The 20,222-nt window shown below is 41.9% G+C and overlaps 1 protein-coding gene across 6 annotated transcripts; it reads right to left on the reverse strand.

Annotated features, from left to right (window-relative positions):
• Positions 1-435: 435 nt before the first annotated feature.
• TRMT2A (tRNA methyltransferase 2 homolog A) lies at positions 436-19,830 on the reverse strand. Of its 6 annotated transcripts, none has more exons than XM_084648834.1 (12): positions 19,683-19,830; positions 18,253-18,882; positions 17,022-17,130; positions 16,224-16,405; positions 14,275-14,389; positions 12,695-12,810; positions 11,531-11,651; positions 6,520-6,642; positions 4,741-4,816; positions 3,471-3,587; positions 3,170-3,266; positions 436-2,840 (listed from the first exon to the last, which is right to left on the reverse strand). In XM_084648834.1, the coding sequence occupies exons 2-12, from the start codon at positions 18,870-18,872 to the stop codon at positions 2,585-2,587; spliced, it is 1,932 nt and encodes a 643-aa protein (XP_084504960.1). In that variant the 5' UTR covers positions 18,873-18,882; positions 19,683-19,830; the 3' UTR covers positions 436-2,584. The 6 variants fall into 6 exon arrangements, with proteins under 6 accessions (XP_084504960.1, XP_084504958.1, XP_084504955.1 ...); XM_084648832.1 differs by having other exon boundaries at positions 19,665-19,827; XM_084648829.1 differs by lacking the exon at positions 19,683-19,830 and adding an exon at positions 19,427-19,648.
• Positions 19,831-20,222: the final 392 nt, after the last annotated feature.

The raw sequence follows: 20,222 nt of genomic DNA on the forward strand, positions 1-20,222 counted from the left end.
ATCACCAGAGTCATGGTCCACAACTGAGGGCTCCTAGGTGCTATGGAAATACAAATGAGTGTACTGCTTTAAGTCCCCAGTCACTTAACTTGAGCCCTTGTGCATCACTGGAGGGAATTAATTCTAAGGAGGTGTGGGGGGAAGATGACAGACAGCACATTCATTCTCACTGCTGCAGCTACTGCAACAGTGAGGTGTTCAACAGTGCAGGGGTAAAATCCTGGCCCCATTAGTGAGTGGGAGTTTACCTAATGTCTTTATAAACATAAAACACTGTCAAGTTGCAGTTGTAATGAACTTTGAAAAGTAGCATGAATCACGTGTTAATGCAGTCAGGTCAACTTCTTCCACCTGGGAGAAGCAGCTATTACTCCTGGAGCAATTCTGCACTAAAAAATTCTGCACATTTGTCAAAACACAACAAAATCATGCCTGTTTCAATTATTTTAGTAATTTATTTCAAAATACTTGTCCAAGTACGTCTAACAATACAGATGACAAAAATGATTCCCCTGGGAGTAGAGAGTTAAAGAAACGCCTACCACAAGCCACTTCCTGTTATGCTTTTGTCATGTCCCTGCTGTGCACATTGGGAGGAGGGGAGGAAGGAGCCTGCCCTTCCAGTCTTGTAGTCAATTCTTGGGAGGTTTTTTCACCTTGAACCCCTAGAGTTACCATATTTCAAGTTCCCAAATAGAAGATAATGTGAGGGGGAACTGGAGGGGTGCATGTATACTGGGAGAGGATATTTAGGGTTACTGGAGGGGCCTGTACCCAGCAACCTGCACCCTTCTCCCCCCTGCAAGCCCAGCCACAGGCTCTGTATAGCTATTACTGTCCTGCCAAGCAGAGATGACCTGTACCTGCTGCTGGGGAGAGGGCCCCCACAATTTTAAAAGTTTCTACCCCTCCTGGAAAGCAGGAATCCCATCCTGCCTCTCCCTGCAGGATGCAGCTTGCTGGCTCCAGCAGCTGCCATGCAAGGAGAGGGCCCAGCCACATCACATGACTGAGCAGGACCAGCAAACCCAGGAACCAGTCTTCCCATGCAGCCACTCTGCAAGCTGGGCTCTGCTGGGTTCCACAGCTCCTAGCAGCAGCCCTGCACTGCCAATTCTGCAGGGGGGAAAAAAATGGAATTCTGCACAAATTCTGCCTTGCACAGAATTTCCTCAGCTGTCAGCTATGCTCTGAGTCAGATAAAACTTCTGTGTAGATTGCATATGCCTAAGAAAGCTCACATTACAGCACTCCGGGCTGAAGGTGCTAGAGGAATAGTTAACCATGGTAAGGTCCATAGTTTCAGTCCTAACCTAACCTTATACCCCTATATGAATTAATCTGCTGTGGAAGTTAACTCTGCTCTGTTAGCTTCCTCCTCCATCTCTGGAATAGAGTATTTTTGTGTGCATTTGTCTTGTTCTGAATCTTTCCTCTTTTGAAATAGGAGGGGGTAGCACTGAATACAGTCCTCTTTTCACTTTATTACAGAACAAGAAAAACTCTCTCCCTTAGAAGTTGTATTGGATCTCAAACATCAGATCATCAGTTTGGCCCATAGCTCCAGTTTAACTCAAAACAGTCACACTTAAGGAGGGTGACTGACTGATCCTTCTACTGAAGGGGGCAACCCATTGTCTCCACCAGAACCACAAAACAGAGGTCCATTTTCTACCAGGAGTATGTAAGCTTCATGTATTTTTCAGATTACAAGCAAGTTGAAGAGGGAGTTTAGAATCTCTCTCCCCACAGTAAAGAATTAGTCTACATACCAGGGCAGCAGGAAAGTCTTTTTACAATAGTAAATAAAAATCAGGCTTGCTTTAATGCAAATAATTTATTATAAACCTGCAACTGCCAACTCAAACCACTTTTCAATGCAAACCAACATCCCGGCTAAGGAAAATTTCAACAATGCTTTTAAAAATCAAATTTATTTAAAGTGGTCTGCAAGGCAAAAGTCTCCTGTTCAACAGAATTGCCCATCTGCCAGATGGCCATTAAGTGATGTTCTCTCTCAGCTATTTATCACTCATCTTCAAACAAAGAAATTTCTTGGGCATAAAAAAAATCCTACAGTCAGTCAACTTTTGGAGGGAATCCACATATCTGAATCCTAGTAACATACCTGGATAGTATTTTATGAAGAACGTGCAGAATATTTAGGTCAAGTCATGCTGGCCTTACTCCTGAAAGATGTCCCAATACCCTCAATATAAGTGTGCATGAGTGAAAATAGCAGGTTTTGATCCAAGTTGTCTGTAATAAGGTTATTTTCCTTGTAGGAATTGGATTGTTTTAAGCATCTTAAAGTTAAACTAATCTTCCTTCACGGAGTTGAAAAATGCTGCTGTCAGTATACTTAACTGAAAGCCTTCATCACTTGGAAGTCAGGTAATTAGTATGTTGTACAGAGGTTAACTTGTATGGTGTTTCTGCTGATGCCTCAAACTGCAACTTTCTTTAACTAGCAAAAGTAACTTCTGCCTCTTAGAAGGAAATCAATAGGTTAAGATGGTTGCCTGAGTGTATATAATATATATGCACATACGTGCGCAAACAAACTGCCCAGCCTACCACAACATTAGGTGGAAGACAGAGTTCCTACTTTCTCTTCAAGTGGGTCAATACTGCCATCCTGGGTAGAATCTGTTGTATTTGTATTCATGACCTGAGCTGTGTCAGGGCTTGCTTCAGTAGAGTTTCCATTTGAATGTTCTACCCTTTCAAAGAATATCAGCAGCTCACAGTGCATAGTCTGAGGGAAAAGATCCACTGCCATTGCTTTAACTGGACGGAAAGGGGTTCCTTTGACACGATTGGAGGGGGCCCGACAAAGACTTAAGAGAAAAACAAAGTATAGTATTAATTTTCCTGGACCATGAACACCACTCTGCATTTTCTAGGAAAAGCCCTTGCCTCATAGGATGATCATACATTTCAGGTCTACTACTTAACAAGCTACTGGAGGGTAAGTCTTCCTCCCTCCTGCTGGGAGAGCCTGCCATCACACAATCAAAAGTGGGTCTCCCAAGGCAAGGTCAAGTACTGCTATACAATCCTACAGCTAATATGCTTAATCTATTTGTTTGCAAAAAGAATTCAGCCTCCCTTTTTTCAGGAAGCATATTCTGCCTGCTGGCTTTACCTGGCCAATTCAAAAACTTACTCCACAAAGTTGTTCATGGCAGCTCTGGGATTGCAGGATACATAGATGAGCTTCTTCAAGTGTTCAGCTCTTCGGATTGCAAGAATGACTTTAGAATCTAGGCGACAAATTAAAGTTGTTTGCCAATAGTGTATGTTACTATATTTGCAGAAAAACAAACTTTCAACTTGAGCATAAAGATTGTCCTGTTATAGTACAAGGCTGTTTCAAGTTTTCTCCCAACGATCAGCTAACTGATTTCATTCTGTTAAAACCATTCAACTAATTATCCGTTAAATAAGACCTAAGTAAATAAACTTACGTAGTCCTGCCCGAGGTGGATCTACAATTGTAATCAGGTTGTGTGATGCTAATAAGTTAATTAAAGAAGGAACAACGTCTTCAGCCTTTCCACAGTGAAATTCAATGTTATTCAAATCTGAGAAAGGTAAATATAAAGAACTGATGTGAAATTTCAGTATAATCAAAACATCTTAATTAGTGTGCACACATAAGTAGGTAGAGTTACTAGCTAAATTGTTCTTATAGTATTTTGCATATAGAAATGCCAATATTTGATGCCTTGGGACAAACTGTGGATTAGCTTTTGCAGGAACTGGCATCGGTATAATATTCAAGCAGACATACTAAAGCTATTGTGTTTAAATAATCTATTATTGTGCCTGAGAGCTAATATACAACTTGAAAATCAACATAAATATGAATTATTTTTGTAATCCTGCATTAAAATTCTGTCAAGGAAGTTCTCAGTCTTTAATATGCCATCATTAAACGTTATGGTACATAGTGTTAGGCAATGTTGTTAAATGAGCAATTTGCTGATTATATTGCTTGTTATTTTAAAAATTCATCATCATCATCACTCCTATAACCTCATTGGTCATTGGGGCACCATCACTGATAAGCAATCAACCAATTGTCTCCACCCCTGACGATTGTGTCAGTGCTTGAGGCTCCGAAGTTCATTCCTGTCCACTCTTTTATGTGGTCAATCCATCTCTTCTTCTCTTCCCCTGTTACTGTCCCTTTGAGGATGATCTTGGATAGGCCAGATGATCTTGTTACATAGCCGCACCACTTCAGCTTGAGCGTCTTCACGGTCGTCAGGTCTTCATTTGACCCAGCGTGTTGGGTGATGATGTTGCAGAACTCTTTATTAGTGACATGATTGAAGTAGGAGATGCCCAGAATTTTACAAAAGTATCATCTCTACCACCTGTATTTTCTGTTCAAGTTCTGCTGTAAGGGTCCATGTCTCACACACATACAGAATAACAATACACCTGGCACCTCCTGGGAGTCTCTGAGGTCGGATTTTTAAAAATAAACTAAGTAAATTTCCTTGATTTAAAGAGATACTAAATTTGTATTCAAAAGACTATTAACGTCAGTGGATTTTTATCAATGGAAATATTTGATAGAAATAATTACAGCTTTCAAGTAATTAATTGAGGCTGGAATTTTCAGATGAAAATAAGGAAGTTAGGCAAATTCAATGGAAGTCAGGTGCTTAACTCTTATATTCCTACATAAACAAAGATCCTAGCATTTACACACACAACTTTACCAACCATTAATTTGGGCATTCACTTTGGCATCCTCCACAGCTTCTTGACAGAGTTCGATACCAATAACTTTCTTCACTTTCTGTGAAATCAAAGAAAAAACATCAATGGGTCCAACAGGGTGTGACACATGCTTGACGACACAAGTGCCAGACTGGAGGAAAACTGAGGGTGATTGTCATGCATCAGCGACTCCTGCCATAGCACAGGCTTTAGAATTTCATTTCTTCGGTTTACCTGATGAAGAAAAAAGCACTACCTTTACAGCAGTTAATAAATAAATAAAGCAAGTGGTGAGTAAACTAGTAGGGTATCTTTAGAGCTTGTCTTGATGACCAGACAGTACACAGCAAGCTGGGGTATAACCTACAGCGCACAGCATGCTAGTGCGCTGTCTGTGGACACTGCTCCTGTGCTCTAAAAGTTCAATATTGTGTAATCTACTCATTTCAAAGCAGAACAGATCAATGCACACGAGGAAACTAGGGACCCGCAGTAGCAGGGTCTACGCTGGGGTGGCCAACCTGCGGCTCTTCAAAAGTTAACATGCGGCTCCTTGTCTAGGCATCGACCCTGGGGCTGGAGCTACAGGCGCCAACTTTCCATGTGCCGGGGGGGTGCTCACTGCTCAACCCCTGGCCTGCCACAGGCCCAGCCCCCACTCCACCCCTTCCCCTGAGCCTGGGGGGAACTGATGGGGGACTGCTGATGTATTACTGTGGCTCTTTGGCAACGTCCATTGGTAAAGCCTGGCTCCTTCTCAGGCTCAGGTTGGCTACCCCGGTCTACTCAGACAGGGCCCAGCATGCTAGTGCGGTGTAGATTTACATCAACTTGCTGTGCACCAATTGTTCCTCTACACAAGCCCTCAGACTGTCCAATAGATCAGGATAGATGGAAAGACTTCCTTTGACTTCCCCACCTCCACATATAGGCAGACATTTTAGTCGTGCTCAATTTATTCTTAAATATATATCTCCCTCACTGCCAGCCCTGTAAATTCTGCCTTAGAGTGAAACTGAATTCTTTCCACTGTATGCATAATTACCAGTAATAAGAAATTATGACGACTTAATTAGGTTCTCAATTATGTGTGCACATCTCTATAGCTGTCAATGCTTTTCCACAGATGTAACTGATTAGGACTTAGTAAATAATTATGTTGGTGCACAAAATGGAAGAGAGTCCAGCTCAGTCAGTTTTAGCAGTATTGTTTCTAGAGATAAACAGTCACTAAAGTAGATCTGTCTTTGAATATATGCAGAGACCGGCAAAATTAATAAAGTGTCCTTTTCCCAGTGACTTTTCAAAAATATGAACTACACCTTCATGTACTTTTGACAATGAAAGTTGTAAAAAGAAAAGGAGTACTTGTGGCACCTTAGAGACTAACCAATTTATTTGAGCATGAGCTTTCGTGAGCTACAGCTCACTTCATCGGATGCAAATTCATCGGATTCATCTTTTTGTGAATACAGACTAACACAGCTGTTACTCTGAAACCTGTCATAATGAAAGTTGTGTCAGTTGCTACGAAGTTAATTGAAATTAAGTTATGTGGGACTTTTCAAATCTAATAAAGGAAATGTAGCCAGAATATCTAGCAGGGAAGTATTTATTTATGTCCAGAATTAAGTCAACTTCCTAAAGCACTGGCAATAGCAAAGTGCAATAACTTGATTTAAGCATTTTCCTCAGTTAAATGCAATATGAGAGATCTGCAACTTAACTTTTCAAGTTCATTTTATGACTTGCTGAATAATACATTTAAGGCATATGGCTCACCTTTGCCAGTGAAATTCCAATTGTTCCTGTTCCACAGCAGATATCAAGTACAGTGCTATCTTGGTTCAGTTGGGCCCAGTCTCTAATGGCTTTATATAGAACCTCTGCAGCCTGTGTATTTACCTATGGAATTCCAACACAAATGTTCCCCTTTGTTACAACAGCGAAGGTAATATAACCGATACTGTATTTAAACAATATTAAGTCCCTTATATGAAAACGTGCTTTCCCCTTCCTCATCTCTAACACTTATTAAAATAAGCCAACTTTACATGTAAAGTTCAAAGCAGAATTGTACTGACAGCATGAGATAGCAAATCAAAGTTTATCTCTAGCAACAGCAAGATACACAACTGGCCCAACAGACCAGGACTTATTCAAGGCTTCAAGAGGTGTTTTTGACAAAGTTTAAAAAAAACCCTATATAACCCCTTCACGTATTTGGATGTTGCTTTGGTGTAAATTCAAACATGTAATACAGCATACGCTTAAGGCACTAAATAAATAAGTCGTGTTTGTTGTACACCAAAATCAGAGGGGACAGGAGAACAGGGCCAAACTGCAGGCAATGAAGGGACAAATCTGTGTTAAAATGGCAATTCCTACCCAGGGAGAGGAAACAAACAAAACAAAAAAAATACTCCACATACAGAAATAGGAGGACATACCCATGCAACTACATCCATCACAAAGTGAATTTATTTTCACCTTGTCTCATTAATGCTGCCTGCCTTAATATTACTTTTCCTGTAACCAAGTGTAGGTATGGAATCAGGACTGGAGGGTCAGGAAAGAAGTTGTCCATGTCAGTACCTCTAACCTAGAAAAATGGTCTACATTAAGAAGAAGGTAAGAACTTAATAGCTTAAGATCTCAAGTGAGGAATAAAAACACAACTATAAGATCTCCTTAAAGCACATGTGTCATTTCCAATTTCTCAAGGAAGTTACATGCAAACTAAGGTGAAGAATATTCTCCTTCCCCTAATGCTAGCACTCACTTTATTTCCCCTCTCCTCCAAATGTTTTGTTAAACGAACATTACCTCTTTTGTGTTTTCAGACAAGCATTTGTTGAGGCTTAAGTGTTTGCTGGAAGAAAATTATTTGAAATACAACATTTGTAGTGTATTTCCCAACTGGCAACTCTACTACTTCAAGGAGCGTCCCTGTGGTGAATCTGTATCCCTGCACCTGCAAGTGGAGAATTTTCAGTAGCAGTGCCCGTTTGGGTCGCACATGTGCTGTCCCTATCTCACGTCATCTCTGATATTTACATAGCACTTTGAGACCAACCTCCCCCCCCCACACCCCAGTTCCTTCTCTACCGCAGAGTCCCTGCAGGAAATTCCGAAGTAGATGGGAGAAGGGTGGATAGTGGAGCACTCGCAGGGACAACCACCTCAAAAAACCTCAATTACTGCACTGGATGAGTAACAGTCCCTTCTTCTTCGAGTGTCTCTGTGGGAGCTCTACTTTAGGCGATTGTAGAGCAGTGCCCCCATTGGGAGGAAAGGGCTTCAGAGTTGAATTTGTGAAGGATGATAAAACGGTAAGTCTCAGCAGAGCATCTGATGTTGAGTTCTGCTCTATTGCACAGTGCTCTGTGAAATTGTGGGCTGATGCCTAATAGTTGGAGGCAGGTCCTGGCCAATGTCTATGGGCTGCTTTGTGCTGTAGTGATCAGACTGACTAGATCGACAAACCTGCATAGTGAGATGGAGAGTAATTGGACTGAATTGCCAGCCTCGATTTCTAATACCTATTTGTCTGACATGATGCTCTGCCACGATGGGTGGAATGGGGTCAGACGGTCTCCAAAAGGATGGACGGTTGTAGATGGTTCCAGCACTTGAAAACGGGGGAGGCATCTCGGGTCCTCAACCAAACCCTCAAAATTGCTGCTTCGAGCGGGATTGCTGGGATGGAAGTGGTCTACTCCTTGTAGCCCTCTGTCTACGTTTCTGTGGGTCATATTACCTCGGTGGTTCTACGTATGGCACAGATCTTGTTCGTTGCCATGAGTAATATTTCCCTTGCTTCTATCTCTGTGTAGGTGTAGAGATGCCTAAAAACCAAAGAGTCACCCTGGAATCTTTTAGGGTGTGAAGCGACTTGGTCTTAGCTGTGAACAGCTTCAGTCCCTCAAATGGGAGATCCTCCACTGTAGACTGTATCTCTTTGGGGAACCCAGAAAGGTGGAGCCAGGAAGCCTGGTGCATGACTATGGATGTAGCGATGGATTGTGCCGCTGTGTCTGCCAAGTCCAGTGAGGCTTGTAAGGCTGTTTGAGCAAGAAGGTGGCCCTCCAAGATGACTGCTTTAAATTGCTCTTTTTTGTCCTAAAGGAGATAGATAATAAAATTTGGACATTTTTAAATAATTTGAGTGGTTACACATTTGGCTATCAGTACCTCGTAATTGGCAATTCTGAATTGTAGGGTCACTGCTGAGTAGGTCTTAGGCCCAAAGAGGTCTAACCACTTCCAGTTCCTATGATATGGGGTACATCTGGATTGATGTTGTCTGCCCCATTCATTCACATCCTCTACCACCAGAGAGGTTTCAGAGTAACAGCCGTGTTAGTCCGTATTCACAAAAAGAAAAGGAGTACTTGTGGCACCTTGGAGACTAACCAATTTATCTGAGCATAAGCTTTCGTGAGCTACAGCTCACTTCATCCGATGTGAGCTGTAGCTCACGAAAGCTTATGCTCAGATAAATTGGTTAGTCTCTAAGGTGCCACAAGTACTCCTTTTCTTTACCACCAGAGTTTGGTGTGGGATCTGGAAGAAAAAAATAAAATCCCATTCCCTAGGAGGGAATGTAGTATTTTTTTGTCTGCTCTTTTACAAGTGGGTGGAATTGTTGCTGGAGTCTGCCAGATGGTCTTGGCTGGATCTATGTGCCTCGTTTATAAGGAGAGCAACCTTGAATGAAGTTGACGTTTATAAAATGTCCAACAGCCTGTGTTGAGACTCTGCAACTTCTTCCAATGGTATTTCTAATGAGTCCACAATCTCCTTAAACTCCTCCTGGAATTGTTTAAAATCATCACCCGTCGTGGATGGTGGGGACAAGACTGCTTTGTCCGGAGAGGAGGAGGAGAAATTAGTAGCTGAGGTGATCTCCTGATCTGAAGTCTCTTCCAGCCCTTCAATCACCTCTTCCGAAGGATCAGCAGGTCCAGGTATTGAGGGTGATGGGAAAAGGTCTCTCTCGCTCACCCCCCCTGTGGGAACTGGAAGGCTTAGAGAAACATTGTCAGTATGCCACCCATGGATCCCAGTTGAACTACTGTGGCGGGAATGGCATTGGTGGTGATATCCTTGGATGTCTATACCACCCATGCGTTTCAGTCAGGGGGTGGTATTCAATATGTTCTGGTGGACCCAATCTGGTGGCTGTCTGCATGGGCAAGAAGTGGCATGATGAGTAGATCTCCCCTTCCGCATCATCCTCCTCATTGCTGGAGAAGGGAGGAGCTGTTCTGGATGGTGGTGTAACTTGACATGGTACCAATCATGCTGGAGTAACATCAGTATGAGTTGAGGAGACTCCAGTGCTGAAGAGACTAGCAGGTCTTTGTGCTAGAGAAACTGTCGTGGTACCGAGGAAGTTGTTGGCATCACCAATGAGATTTTCAGTACTGATGATTGCACGCTATGCGTTATAGAGGCAGAAGGTAGCGCCATAGACAGCAGTGCTTCTGAGCTGCTTCATGATGCATGTTTGAGTGGCTCCAGCACTACCTTGGAAGGAAGGGTAAGTTTCCCTCTGCTGCTCCTCTCCGAAACTGCCCACTTAGGGTCTTTGGCTGTCACAGTACCAGTTTTTTTGCCACCTTTTTAGAATGGTGTTCTTTCCTCTATGAGGGTGATAAGGAATGTCTGTCAGATGCTGTCGCTGGAGAGCGATGTCCAGGAGGAGTCCATAATCCTAGATCGGAAGCTGGGTGCAGAGACTTCTCCATCAGAAGAAGTTTTAGCTTAAGGTTCCTCGCTTTCTGGTGCACGAGTCTTAAGAGTATGGCAATGGAACAGTTTTGCAGAACGAATGTCTCGCTGAAACAGAGGACACACTACAAGTGTCTGTTAGAGAGCGGGATTGACGCCTGGCAAGTTAGGCAGCGTTTAAAACCTGGAGATCTGGGCATGCCCCTAAGAATAACGTTTCCCCCCCGTGAGGGAGGATATGTATACTATACTAAGGGGTAACTGGGAATAATAAAGAAAATAGCTAATCTATTAAGAATTTTTTTTTTAAAAAAAAAAAGAAAAATAAACGGGGAAGAGAATGGTAGCTAAACTGAGTAACTGAGCTCTATAAACTACTAAGGCTAAATCTAATTTTTAAGATAAAGGCAAGCTCGGAGGCACTGCCAATCGCTCAGTCTAAAGCCAAGGGCGGCAGAAAAGGAACCAAGAAGGGTTTGGTCACACAGCACTAGGTAACCGCCAGAGATGGCGTGGGACAAGGACAGTGCATGTGTGCCCCAAACGGGCACTGCTACTCAAATTCTCCGATCGTAGGTGCAGGATACAGATTCACCTAAAGTGGAGCACCCCAGGGACAACCATCTTGAAGAACTTCAGTTACTGCACATGGTGAGTAACCTTCTCTTCTGTTCTATTCACAGACTGCTTGCTAACACAGAATGTGTCAGATACCAAAGGAGTTAAAAAAAACCCAGAAAACAAAAAAAAAACACCCATTAAACATTCACTTCAGCTAAAATGCTGGAACTAAATATTTAATATAGCAAAAACCGGTATTCATCCACTAAAAAATATTTTCAGCTACGTCAGATTTATGTAATTATGGAGATTAGATCGCTCAGTATATTTCTGCAGCCTCTTTGTCCAGGCAGCATTTTTTCTGCAGTTTTAGCCATCTTACTGTTCTTAGCCAAAAAATCTGTTAGAAAATGTTTAAAAATCTTAATGCAGTAATTTAAGCAATCCATCTTATTACTTCAGCTCTAATACAATTTAATTTAGCAAAATTCAATACCAACATTACTTGGAAAAATGCATGGGGGGAAATTCTAAACTTTAGACCAAGAAGCTCTTCATATATGTACTTATCACCAGCCAAATGTTGTAAGGGCAAGTCTTCACGATTGGGTGATTTTCTGAAAGAAAAAAGTCACCAAACACATTACAGCAGGTTTTAGCCATGGCCACTTATAGTACAGACACATTCAAGGGGGGGGGGAAGGAAGGAGGACACTACAACCACATTAACGGGACCTTAAAAAAAAAAACAAAAAAAAACTAATCCACGCAGACACACACAACAGTTTTAAAAACAAAAGTATGTTGGTTTCTGACCTTACATATGTTGATTTTCTACTTTTACTAGTGAGTATTGGGCATCACTATTACCACACATAGGAAGCCTAGCAAAGTTATTAAAGAATAATTTAGTTGGACACACAGCTGATTTTACAATATTGTACAATTACTGTGCTTCACTGTAACAGGATGAGACCTATCAATGCAATGATTAAATTATAATTGCATTTAAATTCTTTAATTCAGAGTCTTCAGAAAGTTACTTTTTAGCCTTAAACTGCAATATTGTAAATGAAAACAATTCACAGGCTGTTTTTAAGGAAAGCTGTAAAATATCTTAAGACCAAAAGTTGTGTCTTACTGTCCAATTTCTGTTCTCAAAGGGTACATCTGCCACAGTATAGAGGCAGAAGAGGAGGCATTTAGTGTTTCTGGAAAAATTAAATGGGGTCCTCAGGCAAAAGAAGAGAGATTGTGAAGGACAGAGGTGAAGAGAGCAAAACCAAACAGAAACTGGCAAGAAAGGAAGGAGGTGGGGAGAGCAGGAGAAGTGTCCCAGAAAATTTCTTCCTGGGTTCTCCACAACAAAATTAAAAAGGTATCCTCCCTCCTGTGACAGCCCCTAACTGGCCAGGTTTATCCAGATACAAAGCTCTAACTGCCTTTATCCAATAAACAAAGGGCACCTAATCCACAAGTAGAGAAACAAGCTATAATGCAGAAGACCATAAAATATTAGGAGTCTCTTCCATGGACAATGTAAATAATTTAGCAATAAAATAATAATGACACTGCTATTCATTCTATATTAATTACTATGCAGGGTGGTAGTTACAGGAGAAATGCCACTTAAGCTTTCCTTTACAGGTACAAAACTTACCTCTGCCCTTCCTCTACAAAGTAAAGAGAGGTTACCCCACTGTCCTTTCCAGTTTCTTCTGTAAAGTACTTTGCCAGTGAGATTCTTAGGTCAACAAGCTCTTCTTTACTTAATTTCTAGAAGTTCCATTGAAAGGAAGATGAGATTATTGTGTGTTTAGTTATTTTCCAACACTTTAATTTAGTATTTGTTCTGTTCAGTTTTATTCATTTGTTTGTGTATTGAGAAGCAAATATTTTATATACGGAAAAGATATCAAACAGTGACTCTAATTACTGTATTATTTTGTATGGGACATTAAACAGACACAGCTTGGGTTTTATAAGAGTCATGTGGCTACAAATGGCATTAACTAGTGGGACATCCTTATTCCAGCCTGGCCTATGTAAAAGGCCCAAGACCTTCCTCTGTACATTCTCCCAGATTCTGTAGGGGAGTGGACTCTAGTTATTAGACTCTTCCGCCTCATCTCCTTCTGCTCCAATCTGCTACCCCTCCTATGCCTGCTCCTGTTGTCAGCGCCTTCCCGTCAGCCCCTCCAGTCTTCTGCCTCCATCTACTCTTGACCATTCCTCCCACCCTCATGCCTCCTGCTCTTAACTTCTTTCCTCGGTCCACATTTTCCTCACCCTTGTGTATTCGAGTCAGGCTGCTCCTCGCTGCCGTTAGGGCACCAGTGGCATGGGCCAAGAGGAGCAATTACAGAAGTCCTGTTTGCCCCAAGATAGAGAATGCTCAATAGCTCTGTGGGGATGCACATGTTAAGTCCAGGTGACGTGCAGGAGCTGTGAGAGCATATGTGAACTGAGATTTTTCAGAAGCTTGCAAACTGGACAAATTTGAGCAAATCATCAAAGATGACAAAAGGCACATTCCCGATACCAGGGTGAACTCCTGCCAAATCTCAAACCTTTGCTCCAAAGCACGTCAACTCTAGAGCATCTCAATGAAATGGTTTTAAGATTTATTTTTTTTAAACATGGGCAAAACTCATTTTTCCCTAGACTAGTTCTTGGAAGTAGCTGAATCATTTTAGCTAAAACTTAAAATCAAATCAGTCTGAGGCAGACATATGGCATAGAAAATTTCAGCCCAAACCATTTAAGCATGGTAAAGTTATAAGCAACTAAAAAAAAAAAAGGGGGGGGGGGACTTTTAATGAGCAGCACAGCACAACCTTAACTGTAGATGTTGCTACCTGTAACACTCTTATACATAATACATGGTCATGCTTTACCTAATTTTTATATGTCAGATCTTAGAGCCCTGCCCCACACAGGGATTCCATGCACAAAATAACATTTCCCAGAGACATGACTATGAAGAAGAAAGTCTTCAGATAATTTATAATTTTCAGACAAACTGACTGAACTTTCTTTTAAAAAAATCCATAGGCTTTGTAATTAAGAGGTAGAATAGTTATGAACAACATATATACCATGGCCCACCAATAATTATCAGATTAAATACAAGTAATATAGTACTGTTATCAGAGAACTTTGCTTGAGAATCAGCTAATTCATTAAACAAGTGTCCATTGCATTCAGAGGGTTTTCTTATATTATATAAAGCTTCAGTACCTGAGGATTAAAATAAACAATTGCCATGATATGACCATTTTTGTTGGTGCGGACTGTGAGTTGTTTCCAGTGACCTTCGTAGGTTTCTAGGCTGTACACAGAGTAAGGGGTTGACCTGCAATTTTCAAAAGTTCAGTTACTGAATAGAAGAGCAAATTCTGCATAATATTTAATAATTCACATAAGTAAAAAACTCCACCATACAATAAGGTAGAAGAAAATAAGCTGTTATTAAAATCAAAAGATTAGTTTTGACCCTTGTTGACATCTGCAAAATATACCTGTAACTGAGGGAGCTCTGGCCTGTAGTACCCTATGGTGGTCTGCCACAGAACTATGGTTATCCCTGCCTCAGTTTGGCTTAGTTCGTTCAGGGACGGAACCTATATCTATCAATCTTCATCTATAACTCCAATCCTTTAGCTGGGTTGCTTATGTCTCTCCGCTTTTGGGACTGAAAGGAGTCTGACTCTACCCGAAGTTCTTCCAACCCCTTTAGCAGACCATTGCTCGATAGTCCCAGAAGTTTGGCCCTTTGCCTCAGGGCTTCTCCTAACCCCTTTTCCAGTGCTACCCCCTTTATGGGTTTCTTCCCTTCTTTCTTCAACAGGACAGAAATAAACTAAGTTAAAACAGGAACACAAAGCCAAAGTCCAATATTTCTGTTATTGTTACCACTCAGTTCGGGATTCTCAGCAGTCCTACACCCACCTGTATAAAGGTGGTAGGGGACCCAGACCCGCTCTCTCCTCTGTATCATAGCCCAGGGACTCTGGGTGGTTCAGTGGCTTGTTCGTTTAAATTTCTTGATGCTTCCTAATTCAAGGCCTTGAACATACCTCCTGCTTGGTAATCTTCTCTGATCCCTTCTGTACGAACAGGGTTCCTCTGGATGACTTCTTCAGGTCTCACCCTGTGGAGCCCCTTCACTGTGGCTTTGTCTGTTCTGACTGGGCTGCAGCCTTTTATCTCTGTTGTTGTTAGCCTGCCCATAGACTGCAAGGGAGGTCCCTTGAAGCATCTATACACCCAATCGCAATACCCTAAGGCTAAAACTCAGATCCAGGCCTTGATCATCTCTCCCCTAATGAATTCAACCTCTTCCTCCTCTCTGGTTTTCATGATTCTCACTTAACACTCTTTACTTAATCAAAAATACAGATACAAGTATCTTCCTTTCTCAACGTTCAGATCACATCATTGCCCTTTCAAACGTCTCATTTTTACCTTCAGGGTTCTGCCCACATCTCTATTTTCATTTCTTCAAAAACTTTTTTTGCCCTTTTCCTAACTGTTCCTTACTCAGGAGTCTCATATTTTCATCTTTGTGCCTTCCTTCAGGCTGATCTTACATGTGGAAGAGTCCCCCATTTTCTTGTATGCCAAACTATTGCCCTCTGTCATTCAAATTCCTCGTTAAAACTCTTTTCTCTGTAAATCCTTTTAACATTAATCGACCAATTACAATGAGAACATAAGAAAACTTTAAAACAAAATATTTGCTCTATTTTGAGATTGGGCCATTTAATATTTTGATTTAGAACTGCCTGTCCATCTTAGATCTAAATACCTTAAGGCAGTAACGGTCTTCCTCTATGTATTGCGTAGTGCTGAACACACTTAAAAAGCTCAATAAAAGTAAATAAAATAAAACAAATAACACATGATGAGCCATGTGTAAAAACGAAGTATAAAGGAGTTGCTACAGAATGGAACCAATTTACTTAAGTTTCAGTTCTCAAAATAACCATCCAGCTCTTCAAAATTTTTCATTTTGTATATATTTCAAAATATTTAAGATGGCAAAAACCTTTTCACAGGAGTTGATGGGTGAGATTCTGTGGCCTGCGTTGTGCAGGAGGTCGGACTAGATGATCATAATGGTCCCTTCTGACCTTAGTATCTATGAATCTTTCAGGGTAAGCCATTCAGCCTAATTTAGTTCTCACCTTATGTAGTCTTGAAAAGCCTTCACTACCTTTTTGGCAACAGCAGGAATGTGAATAGTGTCAAATGGTTCCACTACAGCACAGCTTCCACCCTTGTATTTGCCAAGGCGACAACCCACAGTTTTGTCTTCTTGATTTAAACTCATTCCAATCAAAAATTCACATTTGTTGCGGTATTCAGTCTAAAATTTTAAAAGAAGAAATAAAACTACCTAAGATATATACATAGAACCTTGCATATCAACTGCTTCTGTCCTGAAACATCTGTTGTAGCACTAGTCTTAAATTTTAATTTTGTAATACTAAAGTTTAGTTAGTGAATTTATTTCTTTATTGATGGCCTGAGACCCAGAATACCAAATTCAGCCCATATGGAAATTTTAATTTCTGAAGAAGGGTCTAGTAATGATATTGTTGAAAGAACGTGAGTTATAGTTAGGAGGTTTTGCTATATCTGGGTAACAAATGCAAAACTCCTTTGAAAAAAATCTGAATTTGCATTACAGAATAGTAAGCAAGCCTATGGAGAAAAGGCACAATCCAATATTTTTAATTTTTGTAAGGTTTCAATTCGTTTAGAGCTTTTTTTTTTACTGCTAGATTAGTAGTTCCATTACAGTATTTATGTTAAAGGTAGTAAAACACAAGCTTCTACTTACTTACCAACCTACAGATATTTTTGCTACCACAGTATTGCCCATCAGATAGTCCCCCATCCCTCAAGCCAACAGAGTTTGTTTACTTTTAGAGTGTATTACACATTATCACTCCATACCCACAAGTTAGATTTTGAGGTACCTGTAATGGTGATGCTTTCACTCCCTCTACTGGGCAACAGATTTTATTATACTTCTGCTTCTGTACAAACAACCAAGGTAACAGGGCTTTGTTGTTGTTTCCTATTTCCCTGCAAAAATTTAACAGATTTACGGAAGACAAGCCTTTCAATAAATACATGCATTTAAACAGCTGAATCAGGTTAATTGGCTGTTATACAAAACAATACAGGACCATTTACAGGCATCCAATTTTATTTTTCTTATCTGAAAATCAATTATTAAATACCTGAAGGATATTCTTCCATAAGAGTCTTGTCAATGGGAAATCTAAACAGTATTTACATCATACTGCTACTAAATGCAGATTTCAAAATCTACATAAATACATAAAACAGCTACAGAGTTCCAGAATAAAGCAACGGCTGATCTGTCACCCCTCAGCTGGAATCATTGTAAAAAGGGAAACAGGAGAGCCCTGCATTTTTCTATAATGACCCCCTGACTAATTAAGGAATAAAAGTTGACAAGTAAAGAGAGTCTCATCCAGTCCTGCTAAAGTGAAATAATGGCTGCTGCAAAGTATAATCTTACAATGATGGGACCTGGGTGGGTATTTAAGCATGGAGGTGGGAAAAAATAACCTTGTCTGCTTTTATTTTTTTTAAGTGTCTAATGACTATCAAGGTTAAATGTTTTCTTTATATGGATAATTTTGTAACAGAATAAGGCATAGATAAAACTGTAATTTTATATTTAAGTTATTTTCTTAGACAGGAGTAATACTTTAAAGACTAAATAATGTGAGAATTAGAGTTAGAGGGGTTTATAGAAGACCATCAGAATGATGTGACTGAAAAGTTACATCTCAACACCTATCAGAGTTCATTCCTTGTATCACTGAGGACCTGCTAATTCTAGCTTTTCAGTGGTATAAAATTTTCATTTTTAACCTTGGTGGCTTATGGAATAATTTTCCTTAAAACCACATTCCTTAATTTCGCAGGGTCTTTTCAAGCAGATCAAGTACTAAAAATATGAAGTCCTATACATTAGTCCAATGTAATTTTCAAGCTCTGGGGTTGAGGTGGTAATTTAAGGAAAAGCATTCTTACATATCAAAAGAGACTTACTTATACTGTTATATTTGTGTAGGGAATAGAGAGAAGGTTTACTGGATTTTAGCTATAGTAATACAAATTTGCATTAAAGCTCATAAACATTATTAAAGTACCATTACAAAAAGGAATTACTTTGTCAGTTTCTGCAGCACTTGTTCACACTCTTGCTTCTTCTTTGTCAGCTGTTCTTCATATGGTATATTCCACAAAGGGGTCACCACATCTGCTATCTGTTTCCTGAGAGGCTCCTCTTCACTGTCTTTTGCTAAAGCTGGACGCTTTGCTTCTTTCTGTTCAGTGTCCTCCCCTTCTTTCTTTCTCTTTTTTACAATGGGATCAGCTTTAGGCTTTGCAAGCCTAACACTCAAATATCGGCTCTTCCACATGACTCCATGAAGGACTTTCATAGCTTTGTCCCTTTCCTCCTCACTTTTAAATGTCACAAATGCAAAAGTTTGTTTCCCAAAAAGTTTTATCTTATGAGGGTTAAGTCCATATTTGGCAAGAAATTTCTTTACATCATTAAAGCCAATATATTTTGGAAGGTTCTGAATTTCTACTTTATAAATCTCCGATGTAAACAAATCTCCTTTGATATATCTGTACATATCAGGGCAATTTTCTGTATTCTCTGCATGGCTACTATCTCCCTTGTCTTGCTTAATTTCCACCTCAGTTATATTTTCTGCTTCTACCGAAGGGGCTCTATTTTCTTCTTCAGGGACACAGAGACTACTCTTTCCTTCCATCATTTCTTCAGTCCTGTAAAGATTTCAGTTTTACAGATTTAATACTCTTTGAACGAGGACTTGCTGAAGTTAGAAAATACTGGGAGTTTGAGCCACAGTGCACCCCCCGTCCCCCAGCCCCTGCCACCAATATGCCACAACATGGTTCCATCATCACAGCGCCCAGCCCTGGGCTCTGGACAAGTGTAATCATGGCCATGCCCCTCCACTCCAACCACACCCCCATACCGTTGCCACACCACCACGATGCCACAAAGCACAGCACCGTGCCCGCACAACAGGGTGTGAGGCCACTGCAGCATTCCGCTCCACACTAGCCTTGCACCATCACCACGCACTCCCCGACGTGCCACAGCTAAGGGCCATCACCACGCCCCGCCCCACCCCCCTTGAGGCCGGGTGCCACAGTGCACAGCCACCCCGCCACCCCCCGTGAGCCACAGCAAGGGCCCATCACCGCGCCCCGCCACCTCACCCCGTGGTGCAACGCCGCCGCCGCCACCAGGCTGCAGCGCTATCCCGCCCCGCCCCGGCCCCAGGGCAGCACCCTCACCCACCCATGCAGCATCCAGCGCACCAAGACACTAGCCTGGGCCATCCCGTCCGCGCCCCGCGGGACCACACCAGGATGCCACCGCATCTCGGCGCGGCTCCTGCGGCCAATAAGCGCCGCTGCGGCGAGCGCCGGCTCAGGCTCCGCCGGGAGCTTGAGGGAGCCCTGCGCTCTCCTCAGTCGCAGGCCCTCCCGCCGCTACACTCGCCTCCCGCCCATCTCCCCGCGCGACCCGTCCCCACCTCACGCGGCACACATACACCGAACGGGGGCGGGCTTCAAGGTGGGGGGGGTGTCTTCCGTGACGTCACCGGGAAGCTAAAATGCCCGCGGGAAAAAGGCAAATTTTTTTGCACCCTTTCCCACAGATTCTCCCATGGAATCCGCCCCTTGCGCTTATAAAATCCCCCAAGCCTAAAAATACAAGATTAAAATAATCCTCCCCCCTTCCACCACACACGCAGGCGCCATCTTGAGAGTAGAGAGACGCGGGATGGTCGCCGCCAAGTCGCAAAGGCTGATGGGAAACAGCTCGGGAATGGGGTGAAAAGGTTTAATTGGGGGCACACACTAGATCTTTGGAGATGAATTTTCTTTAGACTCAGCCGGCGAGTGGGGGATGCTGTGCGCGTTTCGTGGGGGAATTCGTGCTCTTTCCGAGACCTCGAGTGGGAGCCTGGAGAAACTGCCCGGCCGGACACCTCGGCGTGGCTGCGATTTAGTACCACTAAAAGGCTAACACCAGGGGGAGGGGTCGCCCTGCTGCCTACGGCTAGCGGCATTACAAGAGAGACAGGGAG

Source organism: Lepidochelys olivacea (genome assembly GCF_965140295.1).
Source record: "Lepidochelys olivacea isolate rLepOli2 genome assembly, chromosome: 15".
Lineage (NCBI taxonomy): Eukaryota > Metazoa > Chordata > Testudines > Cheloniidae > Lepidochelys > Lepidochelys olivacea.